Below are 15,486 nucleotides of genomic sequence, written 5' to 3'. Positions count from 1 at the left end.
CCCGGTATGTCTGTGTCTAGACGGAGGACGTTGGAAAAATAAAAAATTGGGTTTAGGTACATTAAAGAAAGACAGCGGGTTGGTAGCCAATGTATGCAATGTACTGTAATCTAATAAAAACCTTTTTGTGGAAAAAGAAAAGGATTGTATCAGCGGAATCTGCCTGGAATATTTTCTGTCCTTTTTTGTAACTGTTATAAAGGTTATGATTCCCTGTACCTAGGAGAGTCTAGATTGTTACCGCAATTCCCAAGTAAGTGTGTCTTTTTGCTGTAGTTTGTGTAACATTGTGTGTTTGCCTTTTCCTGTGAATAAATTTACAATTTATTTCATTAACTTGTTTTGCTCAATGCATGATCCTGGTAAAAAGGTGCAAATTGCCTGGCTTCCTGTGACAACCCTGTTTTAGCATTTGCTGCTTATTTTAATTTTTTTCCATTATTTGGTAGAAATCCGAAACCAAACAAATGGAGTTTTTGTGAACCTGGAACCAAATCCAAAACACGAAAACATTTGAAGAAATAAAAATCCACATCCCAAACACAACATTATTTTTAACTCAAACCATGTGTGAAAGTGTCACTTACTGTACACCTCTCATACTATTCTCCTCTGACTAGAGCCCTTTGGGGGATCGATATCCCAGGAAATCCCTCAGTGGGTAGGAATGGTGTAGATCGTAAAATATCTTCCGCCCTTACCTGTATCTACATCCAGTAGTGACGTATGCAGAAGCAGAGGACGAGACGCGAGCGAGACGTGTGGAAGCCTTAGCATGTTTGTCTATTTGAAATGTGAGTGAGATTACTCTTATTTTTCTTGTTTGAATACAATTGGTCGTATAATACACACGATTGTGGCTTTTTTGTCCCTATATTTTACGATCTATACCATTCCTACCCACTGAGAGAGAAGAGTCTCTGACATGTATCTTACACCAGGATTCTTGTGAGTGAAACATTATCAGAGCCTACAGACTGATACACTACAAATTATTACCATCTGCACTATTATTGACATTTTATATTTCATATATCACTGGACATCACACAGAAGAAAATAAATTGCAAACCACTGGGACATAGACCAGTCCCTTTTGAGGGTGTGGAGCAGCTATACTTCATGTTGTATTTTTATATTGCCATATTTCACCAAGGGTTGGTGGTAGTCATATTATTCACATTTAAAGTTTTTGCACTGTTGTTATATTTATAACACTTTGTCACTTATTATTATTCCCATTTGTTCAAGAAGCGCCCATCCACTCCCCCTCTCCCCCATACCTCTCATACATCTGGCGTGAATCACACTAACAAAATGCTATCGCTTTTAGTGCAGACAGGCTTGATGATACGTACCGTAGACCACAATAATTGCACAATTTTAGTGTCATGTGTCATTATTCAGGCAACATTAGCAAACACGGATCAGCACCATCCCATGTAAATGTTTGTGCAGAAGCTTATCACATGCTCTGATAATTGCTGAAATACTGTGATGCCAACCGAGCTTCTACTATTCTACCTTCTCAAGCTGCAACTTAAGGCTTCTACACGTGCAACATAGAAGTAACAGGATCGTTACACCAAGGAGACGCACAATGGATTCCAGTCTCCACAAGCATTACCATGATAAAGAGTTTGATCCCCGAGGGTTTATCGATACATATTTCTATAATGGAACTAATGATATGTTTGAGGAGACGGTTGTATATCCTATTACACAATTGTTTAAAACGTTCTCTTCAGGTACGTTCATTTATAGTTGATATTGAAGTTAATGTAAAATATTATCAAAATGTTTGGGGAAATTAAGTACTGTATGTGAATAAGCACTTGTGCTGTATTCTGTTCAATACTTTGCTAATGTGAAAAACAGTGTTGTCAAAAATGTGTATTTTCCTTTTTTCTAACCGTTGGGTGCAGGTCGTGTGAGAGGGGAAACCCTGCTCGATGTTACCGTGGGACCAACAGCTTTCCATCTCTTAACCGCCTGTGATTTCTTCAAAGAGATCAATGTGATAGAATTTACTGACGCAAATATCAGGGAATTTGAAATGTGGAAGAACAATGAGCCTGGAGCTGCTGACTGGTCTCACGCTGCAAAAATAGTTTGTGAGCTAGAAGGAAAGAGGTAAAGTATATTTCAGTGTATCAAGGTGGGGAGAGGGAGAGAGTGTCAGTGTGGAGAGTGAGAGTCAGTGTTGAGAGAGTGTCAATTTGGGGAGAGAAAGTGGCAGTGGGATGGGGGTGATAGTGTCAGTGAAGGGGGAGAGAAATTGTCAGATGGGGGAAGGAAGAGTGTCAGTGGGGGGAAGGGGAGAGAGAGTGTCAGTGGGGAGAGGGGGAGATAAAGTGTCACGTGGGGGGGAGAGTGTCCGTTGGGGGACGAAGAGAGTGTCAATTTGGGGAGGGGTAGAGAAAGTGTCAGTGGGGGGAGGGAGAGAGAGTGTCAGGGGGGATAAAGAGTGTCAGTGGGGGGAGGGGTAGAGAAAGTGTCATGTGGGGGGAGAGAGTGTCAGTGGGGAGGGGGTGAGAGAGTGTCAGTGAAGGTGGAGAAAGAGTGTCATTGGGGGGAGGAGAGAGTGTGTCAGTGGGGAAAGTGGGGAAGAAAGTTTCAGTGGGGAGGTGGGGAGAGTGTGTCAGTGGGAGGTGTGATAGTTTGTCAGTGGGAGGGGGGATAGGATGTGACAATGGGTGGGGAGAGCCCTTTATAAAATTGAACCGCTTAAATCCATGGACCAAAGTAACTGGCCTATCTGCTGCGGATACAAATTCATCTCAAATATTCATTCATTTCTATTGGTCATTTGAGTGACACGTGTACATTTTTTCTGCATGTACCACTGTTTGCTCCAAAACTGCCATGTGATCATTTTTAATTTTGTCATTTCAGCGAGGAATGGCAAGGAAAGGAAGACAAAGCAAGAAAAGCAGTGAAACGTGTTGTCAAATGTGATCTCACCAAAGATAACCCTTTAGAGCCTGTAGTCCTGCCACAGATGGACTGTCTGCTATGCATTGGTGTCTTACAAATTGTTAGCAAGGACCACCAGGCTTTCTGTAACAACCTGAAAAAACTAGCGTCAATGCTAAAAACTGGGGGACACATATTACTGATGGGGACATATAATAATTCATGCTATATGGTTGGTGAGCACAAGTTCTTCAGTCTGTCACATGATGAGGAGTTTATAAGAGAAGCTGTTTGTGATGCAGGATTCATCATTGAGAATTTGGAAGCATTACCTACTAAAAAGACCAGCAATGTTGCAGATTATGACCATGTTATGTTTATGATAGCACGCAAGGAGAGGGAGGTTTAGTGATTAAAGTTATACAACAATTTATCTGACACCTTACCTACTGAATTGCAAAAATACAGCAAACATCTCAATGGCTACTTATAAAAAAAAATGAATTACCATATTTCTAGGAATTTTTATTTTTAAGTGTGACTGCAGTGACATGACAGGGAAGTATGTGGATGCATATATTTATCTCTGTACCTACAGTATTTGTACATGTATGACAAGACCTTTATTATGTATTCTTTACATTATCTTTACTATGTTAGAATTAGAATAAAGTTATACAATAAAAATGTAACCCAAGCTAGCGATGAATTTAGAAAGTGTCACCTGGAAGACATAGCAAATGCTTTACAGAAGACTAAGGGGGTCATGCACTAAGCAGCTAAAAAGTGCTTTCGCCAGGGGTTTGAACTCGCCATGTTTTGTGCGTGTTGCCCTCGCAGTATGCAGGAATGGCCTAATCCCTGCGAGAGCAACATTTCAAAACATGGCGATTAGCGTAACCCAAGCTAGCGAGGAACTTAGAAAGAGTCACCTGTCACCTGGAAGTCACAGAAAACTCTTTACAGAAGACTAAGTGATGTTATTATGATAAGGGTAATAAGGGGGACAAGATCCTAGCCAATAAACTTAGAGGGTTAGGGTCTAAAACACAAATGTTAGTGATTTTCTGGTTTAATGAGGAAATTATGTATAACGAAAAATATCCTCAATCCAGAAATGATGTATATCCCCCACACTGACTAACACTGACGCACACTGACGCACACTGACGCACACTGACGCACACTGACTCACAAATTCTACTCTAAGATACTGTATATAATGTGGACTCCGCAGAGCCAAACACTCTAGCGCTGAGTTAATAATAGATACAGTATATATTTGATAAAATATAATCTTTAAAAATTGTAAAAAGACGAGTTTAAGACCCTAAATTCTAAAATAACAAACTGAAAATATTAGAAGTTATCAAGCCTTTTTAAGATACCAAAATGGCTTATCATAAACTTACATCAACAATTACATTCATATCCTATCCCCAATTTTAATACAGCTCAACCCCGTTATAGCGCGGTCCTCGGGGGCCACCCAAAGCGACCGCGCTATAACCAGGGTCGCGCTGAATAATTAAAATAAAATGGCCGTCGCTCGCCCGATTGGGAGGGGGGAGGGAGGGAAGAGGTGGCCGGCAGGCCTACACGTCCCCCAGCAGCCACCGTAACTTCCCCTAGCAGCCTCACTTCCCCCAGTAGTCCATACCGATCAACCCCTCCACCAGCCACGCTCCGATCAACACCCACAGCCAGCCCCACTCCAAGCAACCCCCCAGCCAGCCATGCTCCAAGCAACCCCCCAGCCAGCCCCACTCCAAACAACACCCCTAGCCAGTTCCGCTCCGACCAGCCACCTCAACAGCCAGACAGCTCCGCTCCGACCCCCCGCCAGACCCGCTCCTAGCAACCCCCCCAGCCAGCTCTGACATCCCCCGCCCGATGCCAACTACGCTCCGACATCCCCCTCCGATGCCATCTCCGCTCCGACATCCCCCCTCCCGATGCCAGCCCCGCTCCGATCTCAGCAGCCGACACCAAAAGGTAGGGAGGGGGAGTGGGAGGGTGGTGTGTGTGTTGTGAGTGTGGTGTGTGCAATGTGCTGTGTGTGCAGTGTTCCGTGAGTGTGTGCAGCTTGCTGTTAGTGTATACAGTGTGCTCTGAGTGTGTGCAGTGTGCTGTGAGTGTGTACAGTGTGCTGTAGTGTGTGCAGTGTATGTGTGTGCAGTGTGCTGTGAGTGTATGCAGTGTGCGCAGTGTGCAATGTGCAGTGAGTGTGCAGTGTGCTGTGTGTGCTGTGAGTGTTTGCAGTGTGCTGTGAGTGTGTGCAGTGTATGCAGGCTGTGAGTGTGTGCAGTGTGCTGTGAGTGTGTGCAGTGTGTGCAGTGTGTGCAGTGTGCTGTGCAGTGTGTGCTGTGCAGTGTGTTCAGTGTGCTGTGAGTGTATGAAATGAGTGTGTGCAGTGTGTTCTGGTGCTGTGAGTGTGTGTAGTGTGCTAAACAAAATCCAAAAAAAAAAATTCAATTTTTTTTTTTTTTTTTTAATTCACGGATCACGCTATAACGGGGTTGAGCTGTAGATATTTTTAATACATTTTTGTAGAGTGAGCAGATCCCGAAACAGATGACAGGAGTGAGCACTGTGATACTCCATAACGATGGTAAAGACCCAATTAGCTGTGACAGGCTAAGAGTGATTTCCCTGCTAAACACAGATCTTATGATCTGTAGTACTGTAAGTTCTCTGTCAATAGATGAAATCCAATCCTTCATACTAAAACACTATGAGCAGGTGGGGTTTATCAGCGAGGGCCAGGCGTAGAATAACATTAGGAAAATTATAAATATTCTAGATTATGTCAACCACACTAGACTCAAAGCAATTCTATTAAGCCTAGACGCAAAAAAGGCATTCAATAGGATCAAATGGAGATTCCCAAATAAGAGACTAGAAGCATTTGACTTTGAAGAGTCAGACCTTAGGGGGGTACAAGCTCTTTCCAAAAATCCTACTGCAATCCTTAAACTCCCTGGAGGAGAATCCCAATATTAAAGGTATTAAAATAGGAGACGAGACATATAACCTATCAATGATGATGTTATTCTCCTATCGATATGTGGAAAAAAGAACAACAAAAGCGCATATCAATCAATAAATCAATATAGACCCGTCTATATAATTATTGGTCACCTCTATGTGCACTTCTAGGCGTATGTGCCACTACCCAATATACCAATGGAGTATATCCACAGAGAGAAGATGTTTATCCCCTAAGAGATCCCATATAACTTATGAGACCAATGTATATACCAACACCAAAGTGAAGAAGGATGGCTTGAAAAGGTGAACAATGAATGGAACAGAACTTCTAAGTTAATCAGATCCTCTTCAGAAGGAATACAGCAACCTCACTAGCCATATGTATAAAAAACAATAGAAAAGACCATAAGACAATATCGTATGAAACACTTTACTATAAAAAAAAAAACAAATAAAAACAATTGGAATATCACTCACGAATTCCCTATAAAATTAGAACCGTGTGAACATTAAGGTCGTCACCAGCCCCTTTCCTTTCGGCTCTCCGGACAATAAGTACCCTCTGCCCAGCGTCCCGTCTCATCCATCTCACCGTCTCACAGGGTGCACCTTTGGGGATAGTGGTGTGTCCGCGATGGAGTATGTACACTTCACTTTCGGGATTGTACTCGTGCTTGGACCGCTATGATGTCATCACGTGGTCCGCGTGCATACTCCTATGTTCCGCCTTGATCTCTATCCCCCTCCGCTCTGTCTGAGTATGTCAGCTGTAACGCGGGTCTCGCTGAGGGAACGTCTCTCCTTACCAGCTCAGGGCTAATGTGATCAGTTCAGTGTTCTTCCCGCACATGCGCACTCCGCGTTTCAAAAACACCTGTTCTCTTCGTCAGGGGCATTGTAATTGAGGAGTGTTGCAGATCTTTAAATAGTCAATGCTGAATTATTATATCCCATGGGAAACTTTTATCTTGCTCAGCTGACCTCCTAATTAATATTACTAATAGGTATGCATGTATTCACACAGATATATGAGCAAATTATCAATAGCAGTACTTACATGCATAAATACGAGACAGTACTGTATGTATAAAGACATATTTACCTAACCTTCATATATATATATATATCCTTGAATAATAATATAATACACATGGAGGAATACTTGGTGAAATAATCATTAAAGTCCATTCTACATGGTATTATAATACAGTTGTTAGGTATATGTATAGTCATATGAGCAAATAGCAATTCTTGTATACATTAAAATAAAGCAGATTATGAGTATATGGACATAATCACATGATCTGCATAAATGTAACCATGAATTATACCCAAAAATACATAGAGAACAACATTACACCTGGCGACACTGTTCATTTTTACACAAAATTATTCTAATGTATAATTTTATAGACTTAAATGGAGATATTGTGTTTCAAATGTGATTCTAATTGGAGAAGACTTATACAAGCTCTCAATTAAATGGGAGCACCCCAACTTTCACTCTCTATGAAGATCCCAGATTGAAATCTAGGTTCAGGCCCAGGAGGGACAGTGTCTTCAGTTGGTATATCCAATATGTTTCCCTCTTGGAAATGTGTGTGATTCTACTGCCCCCCCCCCCCCCCCTCTAATTTGTATCTGGCCATTCTATGTCCTTACAAATTAACCATTTTGCCCATGTACCAGCAAAAAATGATTGGACACACTGTGTTTTTAAACCATTTTTGATGTTATTAATGTGCTCCGCTAATCTTCTTTTAAGCGGCCTGCTACTGTTGTTCTTCCCAAATACTGCAGGCTGCAAGAGCATTAAAGAAGATATATCACGTGGTCACTACTACATTTTATAAATTATTTTTGATTGTACAAATCCTTTTCTAACATTGGATTTAAAGATTTTACCTCTCTCACAATACTGGCAACCTCTGCAATTGTTGCAGACATTGTAGCCATTTAGGCCTTTGATCCAATTTTGTGTTGCTTTGGCCCTATCTTGACGTGGAGCCAGGACCTGTTTAAGGTTCTGTGCTCACTTGAAGATTACCCGTGGGTGTTGTGGGATTATGGTTTTCAGATGTTCGTCCCTCATCAGTATTCCCCAGTGTTTTCTCAACACTTTTTTAATCTGTGGTGCCATATCGTTATATAGATTTTAAGATGTTCCCCTGATCTTGACTCCTTTATTTTATATATAAAATAGCGCACATCTGCGTAGAAATTGTTCTCAAATAGAAACATTTAGGGAGCAAGCAGACAAATTGACTAACACATTTGTAAGTAGTTACGAGAAAGAAGCTGTTCAAACAGCCTATAAGAAAATAGAGGCTGCAGATAGGGGGACTTTTTTTCTAGACCGTATTCAAGGAGGCCATTTTTGAACTAACCTACAAGTCTTCTGGGCAGCAGGACGATGGACAATATATCTAGTTGGTATTGAATCTAGGTTACATGATGTTCTGCAAGAAATTTGCTTTTGAGCGCTAAGGTTGTGATAAATATCATAATTGAGACATATAACCTACCACTGTTTTTGACTATTTAGAAATCTGTTCACATCTCTCCCCAACAATTTCTCATAAACACACATATTACCTGGGGACGCAGAACTTGAAATCAACTTCCAGTGCTGGCCCCCTGCACTCTCTGGCCCACCTCATATTGTAGGGTTTAGCAGCATGGTGGTTATGCCACTGCACCGGAGACAAATTACATGCTGGCATTCGGGAATGAGGCTTTATGGTTGGGTAGACATAGAATCCACATTTATTACCAATTGCATTAAGGCCTTATCTGTGATTAGAAAAGGATTTAAAAAAATATCTCTGCTACATTTAATGGGGAAATGATAACGTTTACATTTAAGATATGGATTTTGGTTTAATCAAAATGAAAAATGTTCTCATCCCCATCCAGACTTCTTCCCTTATTTCACAACCCAAAGGTCCCCTCGGGGTACAGCACAATTAAGTACAATGATTGGAAAAACGGGAATATTCTTGATAGTGGGAACGTGCTATATATGGGAAGATTATACAAATTTGAGACGTTAATCTAGAAATATTCCCTATCAAACTCTGAAGTATTAGGTATCTTCATATTAGACATTTAATAATCTGCCGTTTGGGGGGGCTTCATAGAAATAAGAGCTACCAGAAAGGGATAATATCGATGTTATATGAGGAGTTAATCCCCCTTGGAGTCCGTTCAAGCCACAACACCGGAGACAAATTACATGCTGGCATTCGGGAATGAGGCTTTATGGTTGGGTAGACATAGAATCCACATTTATTACCAATTGCATTAAGGCCTTATCTGTGATTAGAAAAGGATTTAAAAAAATATCTCTGCTACATTTAATGGGGAAATGATAACGTTTACATTTAAGATATGGATTTTGGTTTAATCAAAATGAAAAATGTTCTCATCCCCATCCAGACTTCTTCCCTTATTTCACAACCCAAAGGTCCCCTCGGGGTACAGCACAATTAAGTACAATGATTGGAAAAACGGGAATATTCTTGATAGTGGGAACGTGCTATATATGGGAAGATTATACAAATTTGAGACGTTAATCTAGAAATATTCCCTATCAAACTCTGAAGTATTAGGTATCTTCATATTAGACATTTAATAATCTGCCGTTTGGGGGGGCTTCATAGAAATAAGAGCTACCAGAAAGGGATAATATCGATGTTATATGAGGAGTTAATCCCCCTTGGAGTCCGTTCAAGCCACAACTATATGAGGAACCAAGAAATAGATCTCCAAAGCGATATTTCAAATGAGTACACCTGGGAGATTGCATTAAAGGCCTCTATATGTACCACAGCTAGGGAGAACATATACAAAGTAATATTCAGATGGTACACCATATGGAGAAAAGAACAATGTTCTAAGTATCAATGCTCAAGATCCATGAATCAATAATGGCAAATGATATATAACTGCTCAGGATATTCAACTTGCTTATAGATGGACATAAAAACCTCATTGAGTATCTATAATCTTGTGTGAGAGTAAAGTTTACTCCATGCTGTCACCAGAGTTAATAAAGGTATTTTTAATTTAGCCTTTGGTTTGTGGCCCCATATTTTTTCCACGTTGTGCTTCACTTTTTTACCTACCGGATTCTTCATAATATTCAGATGGTACCTTATGCCCAAAAGATAAAGCCAGATATTTCCACATGCCATTGGTTGGTGCTGAAGGAACTGTGGCCAGATATTTGATAAGGCCCATATGTGGAGGTTCATTCCAGAAGTACAGAGATACTGAGTTAAATTAATCTCCCATATTCTAACGACAGTCAGATGCTATATTTCATCGCCATGGAAAAAACATTGTTACTTTTCCAAAGGGCGGCCATACAGAGAACCAATGAAATGCGGCTAATGGAGAAACTCATGCGGTTAAGAATTTCCATAATGTTTGGGACCCCTGGGTCAATAGATGAAAAAGTACCAAGGTTTTAGCCTCCTACAGTAGTTCTGCTGGGGACACACTGGTTGTTAAATGGGGGACACAGGATTTGGTCGGATTGTTAAAAACCTTGCATTGGTCATTCACTGTGTTATCAGTATCATGAATACCAGTTAGAGCAACATTTCCAAAAATGGCGAGTAGCCGGCGGCAAGATGATATGCCCTCCGAAAATGGCTCACCCGGCGAGTTCTATCTGCTGCAGAGAGAGTGAGACGCATCTCTCTGCGCAAATCTCATCAGAAAAAAAACATTTTTAAATTAAAATGTTATTACTAGTGTACATGAGCAGGGGGTCCCCGGAGTAAAAGGTTATGTCAGTTTGGTTACCTCTGATCTGTGTTTTGGGGTTCAGGAGTGTAAGCTCTTGGACCCAACTGTTGTAAAAGCATTACCTGTAATTATGTGACAATAAAGAATGTTTGTGTTTTAACCTTTCCAGTTATTCCAGCAAGCAGGGATTGCTGTGGTATTAATTTCAGGAAGGGGGGGAGAGGGGTTGCGGAAAAAGTGTTGTCAGATTGTGTCTATCTAGTAAGGGCCCAGAGTTGCTGGTTTCCCTAAAAATGTACCCATTAATCCATTGATCCCACCGACTGGCAGGAGCCTGTCACTGCGGGTGGCATTGAAGGAACCAGGTCCAGAGGAGCCAAATTGCCCATGCCCCTTGGTTCATTCAGATTTCCAGGTAAACAAAACACAACTCAGTGACCAAGGGGGTCACTAAAAGTCCATGCAAGCTGCACTCATTACGTAGTATAATATAGTATACATAAAGTACCAGTATATTAACTAGTACCAATAATTTGAAGGTATATACACGAACCAAATGGGAAGGTCCCACCTAAACTATGACACGACAAACAAATGTATTTAACAATAAAATCTGACGAAATGCATAAAATTACAACCAAATAGAAAAAACTAAAATAGATCCCCTAGTGGGCAAGACGGAAAAGTATGGTGATTGTAGATATTAGTTTGAATCTATACTTATAGCCCCATAGAGATATATATGGGGTTAGGGTCCAAAATATATTAACACGGCTAATAGCCTCACCAGAACATCATGCAAAAGAACAGCATATATACAGATGGCAAACCCATACTGTTAAGGGTAAAGCATACCCCGAAAAGACATTAATATGTCACAATTATCAGATGGTAAGTATTCTTATAATGGTATGATTAGGGTACAGAAAATCAAGTGTACACCTGAGGCAATATATCCCCACTATTGTCACTCAACAGATGTACTGGGCAAAGGTAGCCTGCAACAAAGCAGGAAACATACGACCTGATTGTTATTATTGCTGCCAGGACAGCAGTGTAGTAGTTGCCCAGTGTATGTAGCGCTCTTCCGTGTTCCTCAGTAATAGGAGCTGTATGCACGCTCCGTCACGTCCCACGTGACCGTCAATGTGATGACATCACTATGCCCTGTCGATCCTTTTGCGCGTTCCACTCGCTTCTTCACAGGGGGAGGAGGAGATTTCCAGGTAACCCTGTTGTGTCTACCAGCTTATCTCTGATTGGCTGCGGAGAAATATATCACGCTTTCGATTAAGCTATAGTATTTTTTGAATGAAAGTCAGAGGTATTATAACCCCTTGCGCCCATCAGATGTGGGTTCTCCAAGGTCTCTCATAGTACTCAAGTCTTCTAAGATTCTCAGATTCTAAGTGTCCAGTTTCAAGTCTCCAGCAAGAAAAGGGCTGTTGCAGCGAAAGCTGCCTGGAATATTTTCTGTCCTGTTTTTGCACCTGTTATCAAGGTTATGATTCCATGCACCTTGGAGAGTCTAGATTGTTACCAAAATTCCTAAGTAAGTGTATATTTTTGCTGTAGTTTGTGTAACATTGTGTGTTTGCCTTTTCCTGTGAATAAATTTACAATTTACTTCATTAACTTGTTTTGCTCAAGCATGATCCTGGTAAAAATGTGTAAATTGCCCGGTCTCCTGTGACAACCCTGTTTTAGCATTTGCTGCTTATTTTGATTTTATTTCCATTATTTGGAAGAAATCCAAAATCCAAAACCAAACAAATTGAGTTTTTGTGAAACCGGAACCAAATCAAAAACACGGTAACATTTGAAGAAATAAAAAAAACACTTCCCAAACACATTATTTTTAACTCAAACCACGTGTGAAAGTGCAACTTATACCTCTCATACATCTGGGGTGAATAACACTAACAAAATGCTATAGTTTTTAGTGCAGACAGACTTGATGATACATACCGTAGACCCCAATAATTGCACAATTTTAGTGTCATGTGTCATTATTCAGGCAACAACATTAGCAAACATGAATTAGCACCGCCCCATGTGAATGTTTGTACAGAAGCTTATCACATGCTCTGATAATTGCTGAAATACTGCGATGCCAACCGAGCTTCTACTGTTCTACCTTCTCAAGCTACAACTTGAGGCTTCAAAACTTGCTACACAGAAGTAGCAGCAACGTTTCACCAAGGAGACGCACAATGGATTCCAGTCTCCACAAGCATTACCATGATGAAGAGTTTGATCCCAGAGGGTTTATAGATACATATTGCTATAATGGAAATAATGATATGTTTGAGGAGGTGGTTTTATATCCTATTACACAATTGTTTAAAACGTTCTCTTCAGGTACGTTCATTTATAGTTGATATTGAAGTTACTGTAAAATATTATCAAAATGTTTGGGGAACTGAAGTATGTGAATAAGCACTTGTGCTGTATTCTGTTCAATAATTTGCTAATGTGAAAAACAATGTTGTAAAAAAAATGTGTATTGTCTAATCATTGGGTGCAGGTCGTGTGAGAGGGGAAACCCTGCTCGATGTTTCCGTGGGACCACTCGCTTTCCATCTCTTAACTGTCTGTGATTTCTTCAAAGAGATCAATGTGATTGAATTTACTGACGCAAATATCAGGGAATTTGAAATGTGGAAGAACAAGGAGCCCGGAGCTGCTGACTGGTCTCACACTGCAAAATTAGTTTGTGAGCTGGAAGGAAAGAGGTAAAGTGTATTTCAGTGTGTCAATGTGGGGAGAGGGAGAGAGTGTCAGTATGGAGAGAGAGAGTCAGTGTTGAGAGAGTGTAAATTTGGGGAGAGAGAGTGGCAGTGGGTGGGTGAAAAAGTGTCAGATGGGGGAAGGAAGTGTGTCAGTGAGGGGAGGGGGAGAGTCAGTGGGGGGAAGGGGAGAGAGAGTGTCAGTAGCGAGAGGGGGAGATAAAGTGTCAAGTGGGTGGGTGAGTGTTAGTTGAGGAGGAAGAGAGTGTCAATGAGGGAAGGAGTAGAGAAAGTGTCAGTGGGGGGAGGGAGAGAGAGTGTGAGGGGGGATATAGACTGTGAGTGGGGAGAGGGATAGAGAGTGTCAGGTGTGGGGAGAGAGAGTGAGTCAGTTAGGGCAGGAAGAGAGTGTCAGTGGGGAGAGGGGCAGAGAAAGTGTCATGTGGGGGGAGAGTGTCAGTGGGTTGGGGGTGAGAGAGAGTGTCAGTGGGGGGAGGAGAGAGTGTCAGTGGTGAAGGTGAAAAAGTTTCAGTGGGGAAGTGGCGAGAGTATGTCAGTGGGGGGTGCGAGAGTTTGTCAGTGGGGAGGGGTGATAGGGTGTGTCAGTCAGGAGGGGGGATAGGATGTGGCAATGGTTTGGGAGAGAGCCCTTTTTGAAATTGAACTGCTTAAATCCATGGAGGAAAGGAACCAGACGGTCTGCTGCAGATACAAATTCATCAAAAATATTCATCCATCTCTATTAGTCATTTCAGTGACACATGTACATTTTTTCTGCATGTACCACTTTTTGCTCCAAAACTGCCATGTGATCCTTTTTGATTTTGTCATTTCAGCGAGGAGTGGCAAGGAAAGGAAGACAAAGCAAGAAGAGCAGTGAAACGCGTTGTCAAATGTGATCTCACCAAAGATAACCCTTTAGAGCCTGTAGTCCTGCCACAGATGGACTGTCTGCTCTGCCTTGGTGTCTTACAGGTTGTTAGCAAAGACCACCAGGCTTACCGTAGCAATCTGAAAAAACTAGCGTCAATGCTAAAAATTGGGGGACACATGTTACTGGCAGGTGCATATAATATGTCATGCTATATGATTGGTGAGCACAAGTTCTTCTGTCTGTCATATGATGAGGAGTTTATAAGAGAGGCTGTTTGTGATGCAGGATTCATCATTGAGAATTTGGAAGCATTACCTACTAAAAAGACCAGCAATTTCTCAGATTATGACCATGTTATGTTTATGATAGCACGGAAGGAGAGGGAGGTTTAGTGATTAAAGTTGTACAACAATTTATCTGACACTTTACCTACTGAATGGCAAAATAACTGCAAACATCTCAATGGCTACTTATATTAAAAGAAATTACCATATTTCTAGGAATTGTAAACATTTAGTGTAACTACAGCGACATGACAGGGAAGTATATGTATGCATATATTTATCTCTGTACCTACAGTATATGTACATGTATGATAAGACCTTTATTCTGTATTATTTACATTATCTTTACTAATATGTTAGAATTAGAATAAGGTTATGTAACCCTGCTTCCCCCCCACTCTACGGTGGTGTCTAGGGTGCATGAGGGCAGATTACATGCGGTGTGGTGCATACCTTTGAGGAACAGGAGGGCCTGAGCTTCCCGCGATGTTATTGGGGAGCCAGGACCAGGCTTCTGGGGTGGTAGCCTCCATGATCTCTTAGTGGTGCAGCGCCTCCATCTTTTATACTCCCAGGAATATGGGACAGAACCTGTATAGAAGAACCCTTTCGGTCCCAGGGTAATAGCCTCCAACTCACACACAGTCTTTGGTACAAATGATAGTCTCTTTATTGGCAGATCAGCAACTCCCAAATGCAGTGGCCTTCAGTAGCCGCAACAACAACAGCAGAGCCTTGCTAATTACTCCGCTCTCCTCCCACACAGACACTTCCTCCTCTCCTTCCCTCCAAGTTTCTCCTCCGACAGGATGGTCTGGGCTGGGGCTTCAATACCCCGCGGCCCACCGCCGAGGTTATCCTCGTGGCGGGGATTGATTTCTCCCCATCACCCCAGGCAGGGGGTGAGGGGCATTGGTCCACCAGGTCTATAGTGCTA

General features: G+C 41.6%; 2 protein-coding genes across 2 annotated transcripts; both read left to right on the top strand.

Annotated features, from left to right (window-relative positions):
- Window positions 1-1,600: 1,600 nt before the first annotated feature.
- Window positions 1,601-3,325, top strand: LOC142498066 (indolethylamine N-methyltransferase-like). The gene is made up of 3 exons (XM_075606574.1): window positions 1,601-1,748; window positions 1,926-2,133; window positions 2,896-3,325. Exons 1-3 carry the CDS (start codon window positions 1,601-1,603, stop codon window positions 3,323-3,325), a joined length of 786 nt encoding a protein of 261 aa, XP_075462689.1.
- Window positions 3,326-12,875: 9,550 nt separating this feature from the next.
- LOC142498065 (indolethylamine N-methyltransferase-like) lies at window positions 12,876-14,657 on the top strand. Its single transcript, XM_075606573.1, has 4 exons — window positions 12,876-13,023; window positions 13,190-13,397; window positions 13,676-13,685; window positions 14,235-14,657. The coding sequence occupies exons 1-4, from the start codon at window positions 12,876-12,878 to the stop codon at window positions 14,655-14,657; spliced, it is 789 nt and encodes a 262-aa protein (XP_075462688.1).
- Window positions 14,658-15,486: the final 829 nt, after the last annotated feature.

This window comes from Ascaphus truei, chromosome 6, assembly GCF_040206685.1.
Source record: "Ascaphus truei isolate aAscTru1 chromosome 6, aAscTru1.hap1, whole genome shotgun sequence".
Classification (NCBI taxonomy): Eukaryota; Metazoa; Chordata; class Amphibia; order Anura; family Ascaphidae; genus Ascaphus; species Ascaphus truei.
The sequence above is the reverse complement of the archived record's forward strand: the minus strand, read 5'-3'. Positions and strand labels throughout refer to the sequence as shown.